We start from the raw sequence: 23,955 nt of genomic DNA, 5'->3' as shown, positions 1-23,955 counted from the left end.
ACATGAACAGAAATCTCACAGAGGAAGACATAGACATGGCCAACATGCATATGAGAAAATGCTCTGCATCACTTGCCATCAGGGAAATACAAATCAAAACCACAATGAGATACCACCTGACACCAGTGAGAATGGGGAAAATTAACAAGGCAGGAAACCACAAATGTTGGAGTGGATGCGGAGAAAAGGGAACCTTCTTACACTGTTGGTGGGAATGTGCACCTGTGCAGTCACTCTGGAAACTGTGTGGAGGTTCCTCAAAGAGTTAAAAATAGACCTGCCCTATGACCCAGCAATTGCTCTGCTGGGGATTTACCCCAAAGATTCAGATGCAATGAAACACCGGGACACCTGCACCCCAATGTTTATAGCAGCAATGTCCACAATAGCCTAACTGTGGAAGGAGCCTCGGTGTCCATCGAAAGATGAATGGATAAAGAAGATGTGGTTTATGTATGTATACAATGGTATATTACTCAGCCATTAGAAATGACAAATACCCACCATTTGCTTCAAGATGGATGGAACTGGAGGGTATTATGCTGAGTGAAATAAGTCAATCGGAGAAGGACAAACATTATATGTTCTCATTCATTTGGGGGATATAAATAATAGTGAAAGGGAATATAAGGGAAGCGAGAAGAAATGTGTGGGAAATATCAGAAAGGGAGACAGAACACGAAGACTCTTAACTCTGGGAAACACACTAGGGGTGGTGAAAGGGGAGGAGGGCGGTGGTGGGGGTGAATGGGTGATGGGCACTCAGGGGGGCACTTGACAGGATGAGCACTGGGTGTTATTCTGTATGTTGGCAAATTGATCACCAATAAAAATAAATTTATTTTTAAAAAGTAATAAAATAAAATGTAACAGTGGAACAATGTGTTTGGTTTTCCAGATAACAAAATTACCTCTGAATTTCAACTGCATCTAAGCTATATCACATGCACAATAATTTAGCATCTTTTCCTGAGTAGAACAATAGGATCTTTGCATCAGGCATCAACTAAATAATACTTGCACTTTTGGCATACATAGTTGGTGATTTGTTTAGCAGTTTTCTGCAAATAAACAATTTTCATGCATTCAGTCAGCCGTTTTTAAAGATTTTATTTATTTATTCATGAAGGCACAGAGAGAGGCAGACATATAGAGGGAGAAGCATGCTCCTCACAGGGAGCCGAATGTGGTACTCAATCCCCGACCCTGGGATCATACCCTGAGCAGAAGGCAGAGGCTCAATCGCTGAGCTACCCAAGCATCCCCAGCCTGTTTTAGCATGTATGAGTGTATGTATGAGTGCTATCATATTTTGTTGGAATATCTTGATAAAGTAGTTCCGAAATCTCTTACATGTCATAAAATCTGTCTTTGGCTGAAGGATGACCAGACTATTATATTCCCACTTAAAGACAGTTATTCTCTGAATTATGTTTAGCTATGTTTACTTTCTATGCATAGAACTAATAGAACATACCTGAAATTTCTAAATTACTTATCGCCTTCATTATGTTTCTTCCTTTGTCAATAAGAGTTGCATAGCAGTTGTTAAAGATGGATTTTTTGTTCTAGAAGTATTTTTCCAATCAGATACACTTTATTGTTTTCTGTGAGACCGAGACAAGTAGGCGAGTAAAGCAGAAAAAGTTAAAATAATCAGTTTACTCTGCTGTCATACTTAAAAAAATTTCTGTCTAAATAAATCTCTGATGTACAGGATGCAGAAGTAACATAGTTAATAATATCACTTACTCTTTCATGCCCTGCAGATTATAATTCATGAAAAAGTTTTTTAGAAACATACTTTCTGAAAAGAATTTTTGCTTGGGATTCACAGTTTTTGCAAATTTAATATACCTTTTGAGTTCAACTATTAAAACGTAATCTAACAATTATTTCAACCACATTTTTGTCTAAATTTTTGGTGTCATTAACACAAGTCTATGAGGGATTGTCTTCCTAAAGAATTATTGTAAAATGTTGTTTTGAAGTTTGGGCAGTCACTCTAACCCTTCATTTTCTTCATATCCTTTATATACCTCATTACGTTTAGGCTGAATATGTTTATTATGAATGTCGTATATTTTGAAGTTTTTCCTTCCCTTAAAATTTTGGTTTAGCAAAATTGACATTCTGCTATTAATTCATCTTCAAGTGATGTGACAAATTTCCAAATAACTTTTTCTTAAAAATATCATGGCTTAAATGGAATTAAATATTATTCCTAATAGTTATTTTATATCATGCATTTTAATTCACTAAATAAATGTTTTGGAGACAAAAAATAGTATGACTCATTTTTTTAAAAGATTTTTTTAAATTAATTATTTATTTTAGAGAGTGAGAATGGGAGGAGGAGCAGAGGGAGAGGGAGAGAATCTCAAGCAGACTCTGCCCTGAGCATACAGCCTAATATGGAACTCAATCTCATGACTCTGAGATCATGACCTGAGCCAAAACTAAGAGTTGATCCTTAATTGTCTGAGCCACCCAAATTCCCCTCATTCTTTACTCTTAAGTTTATTTCTTCAGGATAGGGAGTCCTGAGAGGACAAGATTTACATATGTAAAATAATATGAAAACAATTTAAGAAAATTGAGCACAGAGAGGTAAGTTGAATTAGCTTGTTGGCTGGTGTACTTTCAATTTTCATGGTGATATTCAATCTTGAGATGGTGTTCAAAGTTTGGGTAAGATTTGGATACATAGCAAGAAGCAGACAGTATTCCAAGCAGTGAAAAATATGAGTAAAGACTAGATACAGGAATAACATGATGTGTGCCCAGGGCAGTGAAATCTACTATGATTGAACAGAGAAAATGTTGGGAAATAAAAACTGGTATTATATTGATGCTAGCATTTGAAGGTTTTATATTGAATATACACAACTTAATAATTCTATGACATTTTAACATATTGTATGATGATATTGACTTTGCCAGTTTATCTGCTCATGCCTTTACACAGGAGACTTTACTCTTTTTAGGAGGCAATCATTACTTCTCTAAGAAACCAACTTCAGAGGGTATATGAACAAGATAACATTGTGGTAGATTCATCAAGACTTTCAAAAATGTGAAAAAAATATATATCTTAATGAAAACATGATAATACTATACTGCACTTTGAATATGGCCTTTTATATTTATCTGTATTTTATTTTTTTAAGATTTATTTATTTTAGGGAAAGAGAGAGCACAAGTGGGAGGGGCAGAGGGAGGAGAGAGAATCTCAAGCAGATTCTGTGCTGAGTGTAGAGCCCAATGTGGGGTTCAGTCTAATGACCCTGAGATCATGATGTGAGCTGAAACTAAGATTTGGGTGTTTAACATACTGTGACACACAAGCACCCCAGTATATCTGTTTTATAAATGACTTAGCACAGACATGGTTATGAAATCTCATCTTTGCTTACTTTGCAATCTTTGTAAATCTTCCATTTGCCTCAGCATCCATGATTTTTTAGCATCTGCATTCAGAGGACAGGTTGAAAAGGAAGTATGAGTGCTCAAATTTGAAGTCCATTTATCATAATAAATGCATTTATAGGACACCTTTGGTCCCACATGCAATAACAAAGGTAGCATGGAATGCAATCTAAGTTATTAGCCTCTAGGTAGTGTTGTTTTGGAGATGGAAGGCAAGGTGTCAACATTTTTGAAATGACAGGTACCAAATTATATGAAGGCAATAGAATAGGTCTTATTTAGGACACTGTTCATAGTAATTTGTGTTTAGGATTTCAAATGTCTTTGAAGTCTATGAATTTTCTACATTTCGCCCTTAGCTACTCTTTTCCATGTCAGATTGACTAGATATTCAGTCCGAATAATAACTGGAGGGAATATAAGAAGAAATACATAAAAACGTATTGAATTGAGAAAGCAAATTTAATCTAACTTTAAGATATGCCAATAAATTAAGCTACCTTTCACCGAGAAGATGCAAGTCCAAATAAAATTAATTTTTTAAATTAATTATTTTATAATTCAAATAATTCACATGTTCTTTTCCAACAGGGAACAGAAGAGTAAGCCATGTGGTGATAATAGGCAATTTAGAGATTTGTTTTACTGTTTTATTTAAGCATGTATGTCAAGAATTTTTATATAAATCATTCAAGTTTTGCATTCATTGGGTCACTTAGATTAGTGAAATAAAATTGAAAATGTCATTGCAATGTTGATTTTCCTTTAAATTCATCTCATATTGTAAAATGTGTACCTCAGATGTAAAGAAAATTTAGTGGGCTGATTCATGTGATGACTTTGTAATGAGTTAATTGTATTAATAAGTTACATAACTTTCTCAAAATATTTATTAACTTAGAAATACTTAATGTTGTTTATAATTGTGCTTGATGCTTTCTTCAGGTGATAATTCAAGATGATGGCCCTGAAAAGTTGGACCCCAAATATTTTGGAGAGTTGCTTGCTGATCTAAGCCGTAAAAATACAGATCTATATTACTGCTTATTAGAACATTTGCAGAGAATTGGAGGAAGGTACTGTAAATATCATTTTTACCTCAATGTTGTAGCTACCAAACATTTGATGATACTTTGGTATTTTTTAAATATAGTTTATTTTTTAGAGCAGTTTTAGGTTCACAGCAAAACTCTAGTACTTTTTTTTAGGGTTTTAAGTAGTTTTTACACCCAAAAGGGGGCTCAGACTCATAACCCAAGATCAAGAGTTGCATGCTCCATCAAATTGAGCCTGCCAGGTACTCCAAAACTCTAGCACTTTTAGTGGATAAACAGGGTAACTATATGAGCAAATGTTTCATTTTAAGAGTTAATATACTTCATGAAAATCATCAAAAGAGATCACACAAGTGATCTCTTTAAGATTAGTAAAGAATTAAGATTAGTAAAGAATTCTGTGAACCTTCTTTTCTAACATACTTTGATGGCAAATGCAACCTCTTGGATAAGGAGTTCAAAAAATGCATGGTATACTATGACTTGTTGTAAAATATTATAGTGATAATACAAGATACAATTCCACTGTCAATACACTGCTATTCATCTTCTATTGATTTGTGCTCAATGTACAAAGGCCAGAATTTAATATACATTTAGTGTTATAATAAATGTTACATATTATTTTAATATATATTACATATAACATATTAAACATAAATTATATAAGCATCTGTAAATTAGTGCAAATGCAAATATGTATATTTTATAATTATGTACTAAATAATATGTATTTAAATATATATACAGAAATAATTTATCAACTATTCATGCATAGATGAGAGCATATTATGTCATGAAATGAATTCCATAAGCTACATCCCAAAAGTTATGGTCATAACAGCTACTAAGTACTAGAAATGGATTAAACATTTTTGAGTACACTTTTACCTATAAACTGTGACTCAGCTTTTTGACAAAGCCTCCCTTAGATATTTAGTTTGGTCAAGTATTCCTCTTCTGTGCATTCATCATGGCCTGTGAATATTTCTATCAAAGTATCACATTGTAAAATCAAGAACATATAGAGACTTAGGATTAAGTACTCTGATTCAGATCCAGAGTTCATATCCTGGGCTTATGTTTTGGCTTTTGTAACATACTTGATGTTTAATATCAGGCAATTTGTTTGATTTCTCTGTACCTAAGTTTCTTCATCTGTTAAATAGGAATTATAATAACAATACTTATCTCTTAGGTTTGTTATAAGCCAAAATGATTTAAGACATACATTTACAAACAGCATCAACATCATGTGAGAATTTAGAAATAGCACCACAGAATCAGAAACTCAGGGAGTAGGGGCCAGCAACAAACCCTCCAGAGGATTCTGGTATATGCTCAAGTTTGAGAATAACTTACCTAGGCCACAAAGTCAAAAAATCTGGGATTAGTACCCAAGTTCTGAAAACCTTTTCTCCTTAGGCAGATCACTTGACCTTTTAGTATTAGACATATATCTCCAAATTATTTAAGATATTGCAGGCAAATTGAAGAAATCATCAATTTTTTAAATCATCAAATTTGAAAAGTTCACAGTATTTAGACTGGTTTGACATTGTTCAAATTTTGTCTTGGAACAATTATTGTTTATATGAAGCAAGATGGTATTTGTGTTTTGTATTGCCCCCAAATGGTTCAGAACACATGGATTTGACAAAGTTGCTACTCAAAAAAGGGTTATAGAATGAGAGCTAAATATATTCCAAATGTATTAGTTTCATACTAATTAGATGTAGACAAAGTAACTGAGCAAAGGAAGTTATGTTATTTCATGATGATTATCCTAGGAAAGGTGTAATCAGTGGTTTTGGAACAACTTTTTCATTGAAGGGTTTTGATAAATTTACATGAATGATTTAAATGTGTGTTTAAGCAATACAAAGCCTTGAATTTAATTCCTAGAGTACCTAAAATACCACATACACAAAAGAAATAGAAAAGTTGTATCTCCACATTAGTAAACACTCCACAGTGGAAAGGGTCTTATAAAATTTTGGCGATTAAGACTTTCTGTTAGAAGGTCATCAATTTCCTTCTCTTTATTTCTTCCCTCTTTTCTACTTTTCATTCTTTATTTTGTTTTTGTTTTTCCTTATTATATTCCTTTCTTCCTAGGGGTTGAGATGACATCCCAGTGTTTTAAATAATATTTTAAAGTTTTTATTTTGTTTTATTTTATTTTATTTTACATACAAAGTAATATTAGTTTCAGGTGTACAATATAATGATTCAACACTTCCATACAACACTGGTGTTCATCATAACAATTAGACTCATTAATCCCTATCACCTATTTAACCCATTGCCCCACAACCTCCCCTCTGGTAACCATCAGTTTGTTCTCTATAATTAAGAGTCTGTTTCTTGGTTTCTTTCTCTCTCTCTCTCTCTCTTTTTTCCTCTATGCTCATTTGTTGTTTCTTAAATTCCATGTATGAATGAAATCATATGGTATTTGTCTTTCTCTGACTGACTTATTCTCTTAGCATAATAACCTCTAGCTCCACCAATGCAATTGCAAAGGGCAAGACTTCATTCTCTTTGGGTCTGAGTAATATTCCATTATATATATATATATATATATACCCATGCTTCTTTATCCATTCATCACTTGATGGACACTTGGGCTGTTTCCATAGTTTGGCTATTGTAAATAATGCTTCTGCAAACAAAGGGTGCATGTATGCCTTTGAATCAGTATGTTTGTATTCTTTGGGTAAATACCTAGTTATGCAATTGCTGGATCCTAGAGGAGCTCAATTTTTAACTTTTTAAGGAACATCAGTACTGCTTTCCAGAGTGGCTGCACCAGTTTGCATTCCCAACAATACTAAAAGAGTGTTCCCCTTTCTCCACACTCTTATCAACAAGTGTTGTTTCTTGTGTTGTTGATTTTAGCCATTCTGACAGGAGTGAGGTAATATCTCATTGTTGTTTTGATTTGTATTTCCCCAAAGACCAGTGATGCTAAGCATCTTTTCATGTGTTGTTGGCTGTCTCTGTTTTGGGAAAATGTCTAGTCATGTCTTCCACCCATTTTTATTTCTTTTTTCATTTTATTAAATCTTAGTTAACAAACAATGCAATATTGGTTTCAGGAGTAGAATTCAGTGATTCATCACTTACATACAACACACAGTACTCATCACTAAAAGCGCCCTCCTTAATACCCTTCACCTTATCTAGCCCATCCCAAACCCACCTCCCTCAATCAACCCTCAGTTAGTTACATCTTTAGGAGCCTTTTGTGGTTTGTTTCCCTCTCTCTTTTTGCCCCTCTCCCATATTTTCATCTGTATTGTATCCTAAATTCCACAGATGAGTGAAATCATATGGTATTTTTCTTTATCTGACTTATTTCCCTTAGTATAATATATTCCAGCTTTAATCCATTTTGGATTTCTTTTTGTGTTTGTTGTAAGAAAGTAGTCCAATTTCATTCTTTTGTATGTTGCTGTCCAGTTTGCCCAACACAATTTTTTGAAGAGACAGTCATTTTTTATCATTGGATATTCTTTCCTGCCTTGTCAAAGATTAGTTAACCATATAGTTATGGGTTCATATCTGGATTCTCTATTCAGTTATATTGATCTATTTGTATATTTTTGGGCCAGTACCATACTGTTTTCATCACCACAGCTTTGTAATATAACCTGAAGTCCAGAACAGTGATGTCTCCAGCTTTTCTTTTTTTGAAGATGGCTTTGGCTATTCAGGATCTTTCTGTTTCCATACAAATTTTGGTATTGTTTGTTCCAGCTCTGTAAAAAGTGTTGATGGAGTTTTGATAGGTATTGCATTGAATATGTAGATTGCTTAGACAGCTTAATAATATTCAGTCTTCCAATCCATGACAATGGAATGTCTTTCCATTTCTTTGTGCCGTCTTCAATTTCTTTCATCAGTGTTTTACAGTTTTCAGAATCTAGGTCTTTAACATCCATCCTTGGTTAGATACTTACTGTTTTCAGTGCAATTATACGTGGGATTGATTCCTTCATTTGTCCTTTTTTTTCAATTTTTACTATTTATTTATTTTGTATATTTTTTATTGGAGTTCGATTTGCTTGATTTGTCTTTGGGTTGCTTTGTTATTGGTGTATAGAAATGCAACAGATTTCTGAATGATGACTTTGTGTCCTGCAAGTTTACTGAATTCCTGTATCAGTTCTAGGAGATTTTGGTGCGATCTTTTGGGTTTTCTACATATTGTATTATGTCATCTGCAAATAGTAAGTTTGACTTCTTCCATGCTGATTTGGAAGGTTTTATTTATTTTTTCTCGTGTGATTGTGGAGGCTAGGATGTCCAGTACTATGTTAAATAAGAGCAGTGAGAGTGGACATCGCTTTCTTGTTCCTGACCTTAGGGAAAATGCTGTTTTTCCCCATTGAGGATTTTAGCTGTGTGGATTTTTCATATATGACCTTTATTACATTGGAGGTTATGTTCCCTCTAAACTTTGTTGAAGGTTTTTATCATGAATGCATGTTTTACTTTGTCAGATGCTTTCTTTGCATATATTGGAATAATCATATGATTCTTATCCTTTCTTTTATTAACATAGCCTATCATGTTGATTGATTTGTGAATATTGAACTACCCTTGCAATCCAGGAATAAATCACACTTGATTATGGTGAATGAGTTTTTAAATGTATTGTTGGATTTGGTTTCCTAGTATTTTATTGAGAATTCTTGTATCCATGCTTATCAGTGATACTGGCCTGTGTTTCTCTTTTTTGTGGAGTCTTTGTCTGGTTTTGATATCAGGGTACTGCTGGCCTCACAGAGTGAATTTACACATTTTATTTTCTTTTATATTTCATGTAATATTTTGAGAGGAATAAGTAATAGCTCTTCTTTAAATGGTTGGTAGAATTTTCCTGTGAAGCCATCTGGCCCTGTACTTTTGTTTTTTGGGAGTTTTTTGCTTTTTGATTAAATTTCTTTGCTGGTTATTGGTATACTCAAGTTTTCTATTTATATTTCTATTGCTTCCTGTTTCAGTTTTGGGAATTTATCTTTCTAGGAATTTATTCATTTCTTCCAGGTTGTCCAATTTGTTGGCATATAGCTTTTAATATTCTCTTATAATTGCTTGTGTTACTGTGTTGTCAGTTTTTATTTCTCCTATCTTACTTAAGATTTTATTTATTAGGATGCTTTCTTTTTTCTTTTTGATAATTCTGACTAGAAATTTATCAATTTTATTAATTTTTTTGAAGAACCATCTCCTGGTTTCATTGATCTTTTCTATTTTTTTGTTTCTATATTATTTATTTCTGCTCTAATCTTTATTATCTCCTTCCTTTTTATATAGCTCCTTTAGGTGTAAGGTTAGGTTTCTTATTTGAGATTGTTCTTGCTTCTTGAAGTAGGCCTGTGTTGATATATATTTCCCTCTTAAGTTCACTTTTGCTACATCCCAAAGGTTTTGGATAATTTTGTTTTCATTTTCATTTGTTTTTATGTATTTTTTTATTTCTTCTTTGATTTCTTGTTTGTATGATTCATTGTTTAGTAGAATGTTGCTTAAGCTCCATGTATTTGTGGTTTTTCCAAGTTTTTTTCTTGTGGTTGATATCTTTTTCATAGTGTTGTGGTCAGAAAAGTTGCATGGTATAATTTCAGTCTTTATGTGTTTGCTGAGGCCTGTCCTGTGACCTAATATGTGATCTATTCTGGAGAATGTCCTATGTGCACTTGAAAAGAATATGTATTCTCCTGTTTTAGGATGGAATGTTCTAAATATATCTGTTAAGTCCGCTGGGTCCAGTGTGTCATTCAAAGCCATTGTTTCTTTGTTGATTTTTTGTTTGGATTATCTGTCCATTGATGTAAGTGGGTTGTTAAAGTTCCCTACTATTATTGTATTATTATCCATTAGCTCCTTTATGTTTGTCATATCTGTTTTACATACTTAGGTGCTCCCATGTTGGGTGCATAAATATTTAAGTTATTATATCTACTTGTTGGATTTTTCCCATTATGATTATATAATGCCCTTCTTTGTCTCTTGTTACAGTCTTTGTTTTAAATTCTGGTTTGTGTGATAGAAGTATTGCTCCTCGGGGTTTCTTTAGACATCCCTTTGCCTGATAAATGTTTTTCCATCTCTTCACTTTCAATCTGCAGGTGTCTTTAGGTCTAAAATGCATCTTTTGCAAGCAGCATATAGATAGGTCTTATTTTTTAATCTCTTCTGACACCCTATATCTTCTGGTTGACACATTTAGTCCATTTACATTCAGAATAATTATTGGTTTGTGTGCATTTATTACTTTTTTGGTCATTGTTTCTCAGATTTTCTCTGATTCTTTCTTGTCTTTGTCACTGCTGGTCTCTCTTTTGCATTCAAAGAGTCTCCTTGAATATTTCCTGCAGACCTGGTTTAGTGGTTATGAACTCCTTTAGTTTTTGTTTGAGAAAGTATCTCTCCTATTCTGCATGTTAGTCTTGCTGGATAGAGTATTCTTGACTATAGATTTTTCTCATTCAGCACTTTGAATATATCATGCCACTCCTTTCTGGCCTGCCGAGGTTCTGTTGAGAAATCTGCAGTTGGACTTACTAGTCTTCCCTTATAAATTAAGGACTTCTGTTTTGCTACTTTTAAGATTTTTTCTTTTTCACTATACTTTGCAAATTTAATTATAATATGTATTTTTGTTGGCCTGCTTTTCATGATTTCGATAAGAGTTCTCTGCCTCCTGGATCTGGACATCTGTCTCCTTTCCCAGATTAAGAAAGTTTTCAGCTATTATTTCTTCAACTAAATTTTCTGCCCCCTTTTCTCTCTTTTTTGTTTGAAAATGACGAAATGATGCAGTCATTGAGTTTCCTAAATCTATTCTTATATTCCATTAATTCTTCTTTCTCTCTTTTTTACCAGCTTCATTATTTTCCATTATTTTATCTTCTGGGTCACTAAATCATTCCTCTGCTTCTTCAAGCCTGCTGTTGATTGCATCAAGCTTGTTTCCAATCTCATTTATTGTATTATTCATCTCTGACTGACTCTTTTAAACTCTTTTATCTCTGTGGTAAGAGTCTCACTAATGTCCTGTATTATTTTCTGAGGCCTAGTGAGTATTCTTATGATTATTCCTTTAAATTCTCCATCAGGCATGTTATTTATGTTTCTCTTAGATCTATGGCTGTGGCCTTATCTTGTTCTTTCATTTGGGATAAATTCCCCTGTCTTGACATTTTGTCTTAGTGTCTGTCTTCTTCTTTGTGTTGGAATGGCCAGTTATGTCTCCTGCTCTGAAAGTAATGGTCTTATGAAGAAGAGGTCATATAGTGCAGGGCCTGGCACTTCAGGGAGTGTTTCTGGTATGTGCTTTGTACACTCTGCTGTAATATTTTGGCTGCAGATACTTCAGGCCAATCATCTGCATAGGTTCTCCTTGTCTGCTCTGGGCAGTGTTTGGTACCCGGCATGAATGTGGTGAGTTTTTACTCACTGTGCTCTGGTCTGCTTGTGAAATGAGATCTGACACCAACTCCATCAGGACCGAGGCCCTACAGAACTCTCATCAGGAGATGTGGTGTGAGTAGGGATTTATGCTGTTCTTCTGGAGGAAGGGCCCAATTTGCTGGTACTGAGGTAAGCTTGTCTTAGAAGGACAACCCCATCAAAGTGCAAGCAGGTAGGCTTGGTATAAGTAAGTTAGGCACTCAATGTCCCTGCTGAGCTGCTTACTACAGGTGGCTCTCTGTTTATGTTGAGTGGTAGGGGTAGGAAATTGTGCCAGCCAGGTCCCTTCTTCCCAGAAGCCTTTCTGTAAAAGCTGCCTCTCAGGGATGTGCTCTGAGAAGAATGTATAAACTCCCCACTGTGTGCCCCTGGGCATACTTCAGATCTTTGTTGCCATGCCTTCTGTCCCCAGGTTCTTTGCCTGCCTTCTCTCTAGAAGTGGAGCAGTGCTCTCAGGGCTCTATCTTGGCCAAACCAGATGTCCTATAAAATTAAGCTTTAGGGCAGCCCGGGTGGCTCAGTAGTTTAGCACCTACCTTCAGCCTGGGGTGTGATCCTGGAACCCCGGGATCGAGTCCCATGTCAGGCTCCCAGGATAGAGCCTGCTTCTCCCTCTGCCTGTGTCTCTGACTCTCTCTCTTTTTCTCTCAAGAATAAATAAATAAAAATCTTTAAAAAAATAAAACTAAGCTTTAAGCCCTGTTGGTTGCAAGGTCTGACTAAATTCAGTCCTTCTCATTTTCCAAGCCAATGGCTTTGGGAAAATATTCTCCATGTGGGTTTCCCTGTGTGCTCCTCTCTCTCTAACCCTTCTCAGTGACCATGGCTCTCCCCTCCATAGCACCCATAATCTGTTTCTCCCCTAAATCACATCTCCACATTTCCTGCCTTTAATGTGGCCACTTGTCTCCCTTTAGTTGTGGAATTTGTTCTTTCAGTCTTCAGGTTGATTTCTGGGATATGAAGGATGATTTGATAGTAATCTAGTTGTGTTCACTAGAATAGAGGAACCTGGAGTCCTCCCACTCTGCTGCCATATTCCTCTTCTCTACTGCCACTGTTTTTTATTTCTGCCCATTGTATTTCTATCCACCATCCCCTGGTGAGGATGGAGATGTAATCCGCATTGACCTCTCCCCCTCTTTGCTCTGTTATCATTGTGTTCACTCACTCTATTCCTCTCTCCTTTCATTTCCACTTCTCATCTTTTTCCATGATACAATTTAGCAATGAGTGGGTGCAGGGTCAAAATTAAGGAAGATTGTCTCAAGAAACCATTCTGATACTTTAAAGCATTGCAGTATTAAGTGATGTTGATTGTTACTTATTTTATTTCTTTGTTTGGTTTTCTTATATGTAGAAAGAAATGACTAGGAACATGGGTATTAGGTTGGATTCTGAAGTGAAATTTTTAACATAAAGATCTCTTAATACCATGATAATTCCAGTTTTAGTAATGGAAGATGACTAAAATTGTATTGATTCATATTTTTAACTTGTTGTAACTCCCAATTTATGCATGCTGTTATTGTAGTAAAGCATTCAAAAAGTACATGATATTTTTTATTTATTTATTTTTCTAGGGCCTCCCCACAATTTCTGTTTTGGTCAACACAGGAAATACCTAGCACAGACATACATACAAATGACTATAAATGTGTAGTCATATATCAGGAAATTGAATCTTCAGTTATCTTCCTCCACATTAGTTTGTCTTTATAAAAAAATTTATGCAAGGTGCTTTGTACAGTGAGTGACCCTCTTATCTCTGTAAGCAATATATTGCTCATAAGCACTTACTTAGAAGGTGAAGATAGGAGGTGAGGTCCTAACATATCTCTTAATATACTTTCCTCTTATACTGAAGATATGGCACTCATATACCTTTGATTTTATACAACCATCTTTAAAATATTCTCCCTTGCTGTCAGAACACATGTACTGTGTTTTTGTTTGAGAAGTATGTTCACCATATATTTTGCTCCTAGTTCTTTAATTAAGCACAGATGGAGCAAGTAGGCAGAAATAAAGGCCTGTATCTTGCCACTGACACCAGAACTGTATCCTTTTCCACTCATTATTCCCCAAAGGAGCAAGTACCAGACTGGTATAATCACTAACAATTCTTTTGCAGCATTTACCTACCTAACATGACTTCACAAAGAGTCTTCCAATCCTGGGACCTAAACATTCATTTTGATGCTGGAAGTTCTATTATCCCACTAGAATTTTGGTCACATTGCTTAAGGCTCTGTCCCTACAACATTACAACATTCAAATATTTTTTAAGTTTTGTCATTGCCATATATACTATAGTGTAGATTGAATGAGTGGGCTTGTCTTGCAAGTTTTGATTTGATTAAAAGGCTATGAATAACTTTAAGACTCTATAGAGAGAAGCTGGGCTCAACACTGAAAGTGAACAATACAGGAGAAAGGGGAGGTAGAAATAGAGAACAATTATTATTGTTCATTCACTCAGGTAGCATTTATTGTCAGTGCCAAGGACTTGTGCATCTAGTCACATATGGACAAGTGCTAATGGATGGCAGTAACTGATTCTATATATTCTTTTGGTTTGTTATTTTGATATTGTTCATTTTTAAGAGATTATCTAGTTCCAGGAAAATTATTTTTCTCGAGTGTCATTTTAGTTAGTTTATAATTTCTTATTTGAATTATAAATTGAAATGTTGCTATTATGATATATCAAAAAGTAAGATAAAATAATTTGAACACTAGCATTTATATATGATTTATTATATACATTTTCTTAAGGTTTTCTATATTTTTTTCATTCTTACAGCAAAGAGGATTTTGAGTCTTCATATGAGGTAAGTGCAAAAATAGTTGAAAATTAAATATAGTTGATAACAAAGCAGATTATGATATTTTTGCTCATGATATTGTTTTAGTTTGGTACCTTTATTAGACTGGAAACACAGATTAGTGTGCCTTTAAAATGATAGAACTATTTATATATTTGTAATGGCTATAAAAAGTAACAATAATTGGGGTGCCAAAATGGCTCAGTTGGTTGAGCTTCAAACTCTTGATTTCAGCTCGGATCATAACCTTAGGGTTGTGTAGTTGAGTGCCACATTGGGCTCTGTGCTCAGTGTGGCATCTACTTAAGCTTCTTTCTCTCCCACTCCCTCTCCCTCTGTCCCTTCCCCCACTGTCTTTCTCTCTCTCTTTAAAATAAATAGATAAAATCTTTAAAGTAATAATAATAAAAGTAATTATTCATGCAAAAATATTTTATCAGCTGTCAAAAAGTATATTTTATCAGCTGTCATTTATGATTTAATTTATCTTTGCTTATCAAAACATATAAAATTTCATTGACCACATATTCCCTGCTTTAGAAAATTGAAATCTACATTAATTAAATAAATAGCAAATTTAGTTTTAATGTATTTTGAAACCTTATGTGACTTATGCCAAATAGATAGCAACCTAAAGTAAATTTTTTCCAAGTATTAATTCTATTATATATGCATATTTTGTTAATAATTACTTTTAATCGAATGAGTCATCAAATGAACTGATTTCAATGTACTAAAAAAGCACACTGGCTTCTTTTGTGTTTTTTCTTTATTTCCAATGTATTCATATACTGCATTCATTACAGTAATTCAGTAAGCCCTAGATTGCATTAAGTACTGACTTCAATTCAGCTTCTCACTTAAAATTAGTTGAAGCTTCTTACCAGAGGGGAGGTCAATGGAGGGATGTATAAAACAGATATAAATGGCTTAAGAATACACTTAATTTGGTAAGCACTGAGAAATGTATACAGTTGTCGAATAATTATATTGTACACTTGAAACTAATATAACACCACATGTTAATTATACTTGAATTAGAAAAAAGAAAACAATGATGCTTGGTGAGCTGGGCATGGGATTTGGGGAGATAAGTGTCTGCCTGTGATACCTTAGCTTCAGTCCTTGGCTCTCTGTGTTTTTTTAAAGATGTATTAATTTATTTGAGAGAGAGAGAGAGAGAATGTGTGTGAGCTTGGGTAGAGGCAGAGGGAGAGGGAGAGAGAGAATCTTAAGCAGGCTCCACACTTGGCACCAAGACCAAGGTGGAGCTTGAACCCAGGACCCTGAGATCATGACTTAAGCCAAAATCAAGAGTCAGACATCAAACTGACAGAGCCACCCAGGCACTCAGCTTTCTGTGTTTTTGTAAGGACATCATTCTTCTATGGGTTTGGAGGAGGGGTACTGAAGTCAGGAGTACTGGATTGTATTCTAATAACTTATCTTGTAGCAGCCATAGAGATAGGTCACCCCTTGAGGAAGAGGACAAGATATGCTCTGAGGAAGTGGATTCTTGGTCAGTCATCCAAGGAGGAGGGTCTTGGGCATGTGGAGGGGGAGACTCTACCTCTATTAGAATCGCCCTCTCTTGGATCTAGACCTTTAAAAGGGAACTGTATGGATATGAGATTCAGAATGGGGACAATAAGATAATGTGGAAGACAGAATAATGGCACCCCCAAAGATGTCCATATCCTAATCCCTGAAACCTTTGAATATGTTACCTTAGCATGGCAAAACAGACTTTGCAGATGTAACTAAGTTAAGGATCTTAAAGTAAGGAGATTACCCTGGATTATGTGGGTGGACCCAATGCAATCACTAAGGGCCCGTAAAAGAGGGAAGGAGGAGATCAGAGTCATATCTGCCAATAGAAGCAGAGTTTGGAGTGATGAGGCCACCAGCCAAGGAATTCAGGAAGCTGGTAAAAACAAAAAGGCAATAAAATAGGTTCTCTCCTAGAGCCCACCAAAAGAATACAGTCTTGCTGACACGTCAATTTTAGCTCACTAACTTCCAACCTCTAGAACTAGGAGTTAATAAATTTGTGTTTCTTCAAGCCAAAAAAAAAACAAAAAACAAAAACAAACAAACAAAAACCTTAATTAACTTCTCAATGTTGGTGTGGCAATATCTTACTTTTTCAGAAGTTATCATAACTCAATGTAAATTCTCCACAAGCCCTAATTTTATTTTATTTCCCCAAATTTTTGTTATTTGAAAAAAAATCAGCATTTAGAATGTCATATCTACCACCCAACAAGCTTTCAGTTGTTGAAAGATACACTGAAATAAAGTGTTTAATGGGATATGATAACCATCTTCTTGTTTTTTAAATTACTTTTTTTTAGAAATGGAACATCCAGTTGGCAGCTAAAAGCTTTTCCCTCAAATTCCTAGAATCAAGGTTCTTTCCATAGTGTATATGGTATAATCAATTTTTTAAAAGTAAGAACTGATAAAGCTAGAAATTAAGTTGGTAGCAACTATTGCCAAGAAAGTGAATAATTTTTTGATGTTCCCAAGAATATGCTCTGCTGCACAGAAGTCTGTGAACTACTGACTCTAAGATTAAAACACTAATATGCATCTGTTAAATGGATAAGCTTCTCTTTTCTTACAGTCAGAAGACATTGAATCCTTGATTCCTAAAGGATTGTCAGAGTTTACAAAACAGCAAATTCGCTATATTTTGCAGGTGAGATGGGGTCAAGAGTGGGTATGAGATCAACAATGACAACTAGCCAAGGATGCTTCCATTAATTAAGAACAGAAAGTTCTAAATAAAAATCCTGTTTCACAAGAGTTGATTATACTTTGATTAAACAAGTGTTGCATTATAGTTTGTTCAGACTGTTACTCATATCAAATACCTTAGCATTTAGTTAAGCTTTCTAGAAGTACTGTTCTCTGCCATGGAATGGCCCTATTCTCTCCTCACTGCTATAGCACAACTTGACTCTAATTTATAGCTTTGCCCTTATCTTCTCCATTTTCCATTATACCCCTCCCCATCCCAGCCCTTGTTGGTGAGAGTTGGGAAAGACCAGTGCCTTGCTTTTTCTGATTTGTGGAATGACAGAGACTACTGGAGCAGTGAATTTCCCTACAATAAAGGAAGAAACAGAATATAGGTGCTAAAGGAATATGGCTCAAGAGTACATCTTTTTGCAAGAAAAGATTGCAAAGATAAATGGATCAAGTTTTTTTCTCACTCTGTAGATCTCTGTTTTTAATTGGTATATTTAGACCAAGTTGTAATTATTGATGTTAAGACTAGCTCTGCTATTTTTATTTTTTGTTTTCTGTTTGAGGTTTCTTTGTTTTGGGGGTTTTTTTTGGGGGGGTTGTGTTTTTTGGTTGTGTTTTTTGTTTATTTCCTGTTTTCTTGTCTTGCTTTCTTACGGATTAATTGAAAATGTTTTAGAGTTCCATTTTTATTTATCTCTGGTACTTTTGAGTGATCTCACTATAGCCTTTTTTTAAATAATAAATTTATTTTTTCTTGGTGTTCAATTTGCCAACATACAGAATAACACCCAGTGCTCATCCTGTCAAGTGCCCCACTCAGTGCCCATCACCCATTCACCCCCACCCTCCGCCTTCCTCCCCTTCCACCACCCCTAGTGCGTTTCCCAGAGTTAGGAGTCTTTATATTCTGTCTTCCTTTATGATATTTCCTACCCATTTCTTCTCCCTTCCCTTCTATTCCCTTTCACTATTATTTATATTCTCCAAATGAATGAGAACATATAATGTTTGTCCTTCTCCGATTGACTTATTTCACTCAGCATAATACCCTCCAGTTCCATCCACGTTGAAGCAAATGGTGGGTATTTGTCGTTTCTAATGGCTGAGTAATATTCCATTGTATACATAAACCACATCTTCTTTATCCATTCATCTTTCGATGCACACCGAGGCTCCTTCTACAGTTTGGCTATTGTGGACATTGCTGCTATAACCTTTTAATTGGTTGCTCTAAGAATTACATTATATATCCATAATTTATCCCAGTGTATTGGTGTCAACATGTTGTCAGTTTCAGTAACTGTAGAGAATTTTGCTTCCTTTATCACTCTTTACTCTCCACATTTATAACATAATTATCTTAAATATTTCCTCTTTGTGAATTGAGTTCCACTGTTAGAATTTATGCTTCAACCATCAAATATAATTTAGAAAATGCAAGAGAAGGAAAGCCAACTTTGTTTACTGATATTATTACTTCTGATGCTATTTCTTTTTGATGTTCTAAATTCCTTTCTTTATCATTTTATTTCTCTTCAGAAACCTCCCTTCACTCTTTTTTTTTAGGGTGGGTCTGTTAGTGACAATGTTTTTTTCAGTTTTCACCATCTGATAATGTTGTGATTTCCCCTTCATTCCTAAATGTTATTTTCATTAGATACAGAATTTGTAGCTGACAGTTCTTTTCTTTCAGCACTTAAAAATGGTTTGCTATGTCCCTCTGGCCATTAAGATTTCTGATGAAAATTATGCTGTCATTTAAATTGTTATTACCAATAGTTAAGATTTCTCTTGCTGTTTTCAAGGTTTAAAATTTTTAAATTATCTTTAGTTTTAAGAAGTTTGACTGATTTGTCTGGGGGTTGATTTCTTTGGGTTTATTCTGTTCCAGATTTGCTCAACTTCTTGAATCTATACTTATGCTTTTTGCTAGCTTGGGGAATTTACAGCCATCATTTCCTAAAATACTTTTTCAGCTCCACCCTCTTGCTTATTTTTTTCTAGGATTTGTGTGACATGTATGTTAGCTATGTCTTATACTCTTACAGGTCTATGAGGCTCTGTTCAATTATTTTCCAGTCGATTTTCTCTCTGATGTTCTGATAAAGTACTTTCTAGTCCATCCGTTGAGGTTTTTGGTTTTTTAGCTAGTGAGTTTTACAATTCTAGAATTTCTATTTAGTTATTCTTTACATCTTCTATTTCTTTTCTGAGATTTTCTGTTTTGTGGCTTAGACTTTCTATTTTTAAATCTGTTTGTAATTTTTTATTGGATTATGTTTATGATGGGTGCTTTAAAATCCTTATCAGACAATTCTAATATTTGTTACCTTGATGTTGGCATTTGTTAATTCTTTTTCTTATCAAGGTAAGATTTTCCTGGTTCTTAGAATGACTAGTGATTTTTTAAAGATTTTATTTATTTATTCATAAGAGACACAGAGAGAGGCAGAGACATAGGCAGAAGGAGAAGCAGGCTCCATGCAGGGAGTGCGATGTGGGACTCCAGGATCACGCCCTGAGCTGAAGGCAGATGCTCAACCACTGAGCCACTCAGGCGTCCTGATTAGCGATTTTTTAAATGAAACCTGGACATTTTGAGTGTTATAGTTCTGAATATATTCAAATCTTCTGTTTTAGTAGGCCTCTTTTGGTACTGAAATAACAGAGGATATGGGGGCACTGTTTGTTACTGCCAGCTGGGTGTGGAAGTCCACCCCACTTAGCCTTTGTTGACATTGATCAAGGGCGGACCTTCTTGTTTCTCTTGGGCAAGGATAGAAATTTTGATTTCCTATGAGGGCCCCACTGATTTCACCATGGTTTGGATGTAGAAAGGTGCCTCATTACTGTTTTCAAGTTGGCCTCCACTGACACTGCAAGGTTGGTGGCCTCATTTCTGTTGAGCAGTGATGAAAGTCTGGATTCATCATTGAGAAACCTCTGACATCACCCCAGCAGGAAGATGAAGCCATATAATATTACTACTGGATAGCATGAAAATCTAGGCTCCTTTCATACTCTCAACTGAACAACAGTGCTTGGGGTTCTCATTTTTTCCCCAGTGGGGTGAAGATTCCCTATCTCCACCCTGCCTTCTCTAACACCAACCTGGCAAGTAGTGTTGGTGGACCTTTTTAGAGCCTGGTGAGGGAGAAAGTCCTTCTTGGCCTTTGATGGTTTGGGTCGAAATAAAGTTGAAGGTTATTCTATGTGGTGTTTGGCTGGAATAGAGTGGTTATTATCTAAAAGTTCTCTGCCTTGCTAGGTTGCTCTTTCATTGGTCCCTTGGCTAGAGAAAGCAAACTTTTCTAAAGACTTCTGCTGTCTGTATCCAGTGGGGTTTCTGAGTTACTGACTTCTCCAATACTGGCTTCTGTGATACATGAATTAAAAAGAAAGCCCAGGAACTCACTTCTGTGTTATTTTGGGGGTCACAATGTTCCTAACCAGACTTCCTTCTTTCCACCTTACTGTGTCTTTTTATGTTTGTTTTATACATAGTAATGTCCAGGGCTTTTAGTTATACTTAGAAGGAATAAGGAAAATATTTCTACTCCATCTTGCCAGAAATGAAGTTGCTTGTTTTTAAACCCATTTTTAAAAGAAGTGAGTTTAATCTATTGAAAGGGATTTTCTTCCACCTCTTTAAATTTGAGATGTTTCTATACTTCAAGGTTAAACTTAATTAGTATTATCTTCTCACCTCAGGAAAAATCCCGGCATTTGGCAGCATACTTAGGATATGCATTTTATTATTTATCATAGCTATGATATCTTCAGGAATACTGATTGTAACATACTTGTAATAACATATTTGTGCATGTTAAAATGCCTTGTATCACTATTCTGATATTGTTATATAAAAAATAAATCTGTTAATAAGTTTGCCTATGGGAAAAGAAAAATAAGACTACTATCACTTATATTGTCTGTAACTGCTAGTAAATACAAACCATCAATCCTTTTCTTCCTCCAGATGAGGGGTATGTCTGATAAATCACTCCGGCTAGTGCTGTCCACATTCAGCAACTTACGGGAGGAGCTTGGACATCTTCAAAATGACTTGACAGTAACACTTATTTTGATTTTTCTTTACAAAGCCTTCCTAGTTCCTAATTTCCTAACATAGAAATGAAGTCATTTAGTCTAACCTTTCAAAATTTAATACAATGCAGCAATATTATGCTCACCCAGACATAGTTATTGTCTTGAAAAGATTAATTGAGGTTCAAAGAGGAGATAAGAGCTCTCCAATGTCAAAATGAAAGTTGGGTATGCACTTATTATTTAGTTTACCACTAAGGTAATTTAATACCTATAGCCAGGAAGTATCTTGAAAAATTAGAATAATATAACTCATTGAATGGGAATTCCCCCTTTTTTTCTGTAATAATAAAGCATACTCTGAATTTCTCTGAATACTTGAAAACTTCTTTCTCAAGGAAGTTAACCTTTTCTATTTTCCATTTTAGTTGGTGTTCTTGGTGCCATCAGCTATATACATTCAGAATACCTTCCATATAATGAATAACTCCCTGAAAACTGCAGTGTGTTATTTCATTTCTGGGTTCTGATGAACATATTTAGACTCCAAAAAATTAACCACCTGCTAGGGTTAACAAGGAATCTTTGTAGATTGAGACAAAACATTAAAATAATTTGAAGATTCTGCTTCATTGAACTTAGAATTAGTTCATCAAAAGGTCTCTTAGAATGCAGGTTTTTTAAGTTTCATCCATTTGTATCCTATATTTTGCCTGACTGTTTAGAATTATGTTTTATCAGGCAACTGCAAATGAAACAAGTGCTTATTTAAGCCTTCCAATGTAAACGAGTCTTTGTATTATGTGTTGACAAGTTTCTGTAATTCTGTATCTTAAGAAGTAATTTTGCTTTTAGTCACTGGAAAATGACAAGGTAAGACTTGAGAAAGACTTGGCATTCAAAGAAACTCAAATAAAAGAGTATGAAGAACTCTTGGCATCGGTGAGAGCAAATAATCGCCAACAACAGGTAAGTTGATATCTTCATTGATGATAAACTAAATTGATAGCTTTTCATATCCAGAATAACTGACACCTTATAGTTATGACATACAATCCAAAAGGAATTAAAGTATTATGGAAAAATTTATTCATATGAGAATTGAGTGGCTTTATTTCCAATGACTGAAAGCCTTCTCATAAAAACAGATAACCTTGTATACTTTAGATATAAAGTATGTACAATCCACAATTATCTGTGCTGTTGGGTAACAAGAATTGTATAAATATTTAAAAGCTAAGTCCACTCATTTAATCTACTAATGTGTTGGTAAAAAAAAAGATTTTGTAGGTCTTAACACACATTTGTGCAGCAAATAAGTGAATTAACTCTAGAAATACTTTCCAGATGTCTGAGCAGAGATAATTTCTAAGAAATTGTAATGAGTCTCTAAGGCTTATCCTTTCCTAATCTTCATGTTCATGACAATCCCAATTTTTTTTCTGTTTCTGCACAAATAATCAGTCATTTTGGCACCTACTAAAAGGCAAAATAAAGTATTGTCAAAGAGCATCAAGAGTCAGATTACAAAATTGAAACACTGAAAATTCATCCAGTCTTGATTCCTTCTCAAAATAAGCGTATCAGACTAGGGGCAAGAATCTTTTTTCATGACTGATTTAACTTACCATTTGAGGATAACTAAGAGAACTGGGCATAGAAAAATATTTGCTTTATTCCATTGAATTAACCAATTAAGAGAGCACTCTCCTGCAAAAAAATGTGGAATCCTTTTGTCTTATTTACTTTGTCTTCTTTATAGCAAGGATTTCAAGACTCAACCTCAAAATGTCAAGCTTTGGAAGAAAACAATCTCTCTCTTCGACATACACTATCAGACATGGAATATAGACTAAAAGAACTGGAATACTCTAAGTGTAATTTAGAACAAGAGAATAAAAATCTTAGAATACAGGTATTAAATTTTATTTTAAATATATGTTATTGCCTTATTTATACCATTGTATAGTATATATCCTTTTCCTTTTTAAAAAAAAAGACTTTATTTATTTGAGAGAGAGAAAGCCAGAGACAGAGCATGAACGGAGGGGAAGAAGCAGGGGGAGAAGCAGAGAGAGAAGCAGACTCTCCACTGAGCAGGGACCCCAACAGGGGGCTTGATCCCAGCATCTTAGGATCATGACCTGAGCCAAAGGCAGACGCTTAAACAACTGAGCCACCCAGGCACCTTTATATATCCTATTTCTCTTGAGAAAATACATGGACTGCTTTCTGATGATTTCATGTAGTTATGTCTCATCTCTCTACCATTTGAGCTGTATAGCACAATTCCTAAAAATAGCTCTTATTATTTCAATGCCCTTACTTAATCATGTAATTTTTATCTAATAATAAGT

General features: G+C 34.7%; 1 protein-coding gene across 4 annotated transcripts in view; it reads left to right on the top strand.

Moving 5' to 3' along the window:
* The window catches only part of POF1B (POF1B actin binding protein), a 108,753-nt gene that overhangs the window by 67,559 nt on the left and 17,239 nt on the right, over positions 1–23,955 (top strand). For all 4 annotated transcript variants that reach the window (XM_049107857.1, XM_035711846.2, XM_025431822.3 and 1 more), the window contains 6 exons: positions 4,375–4,505; positions 14,776–14,803; positions 17,424–17,498; positions 21,531–21,623; positions 22,454–22,567; positions 23,361–23,513. In XM_049107857.1, coding sequence (XP_048963814.1) covers positions 4,375–4,505; positions 14,776–14,803; positions 17,424–17,498; positions 21,531–21,623; positions 22,454–22,567; positions 23,361–23,513 — 594 coding nt within the window. The remainder of the gene's footprint in view (positions 1–4,374; positions 4,506–14,775; positions 14,804–17,423; positions 17,499–21,530; positions 21,624–22,453; positions 22,568–23,360; positions 23,514–23,955) is intronic.

This window comes from Canis lupus, chromosome X (assembly GCF_003254725.2).
Source record: "Canis lupus dingo isolate Sandy chromosome X, ASM325472v2, whole genome shotgun sequence".
Lineage (NCBI taxonomy): Eukaryota > Metazoa > Chordata > Mammalia > Carnivora > Canidae > Canis > Canis lupus.
This window is presented reverse-complemented; position numbering and strand designations above follow the sequence as displayed.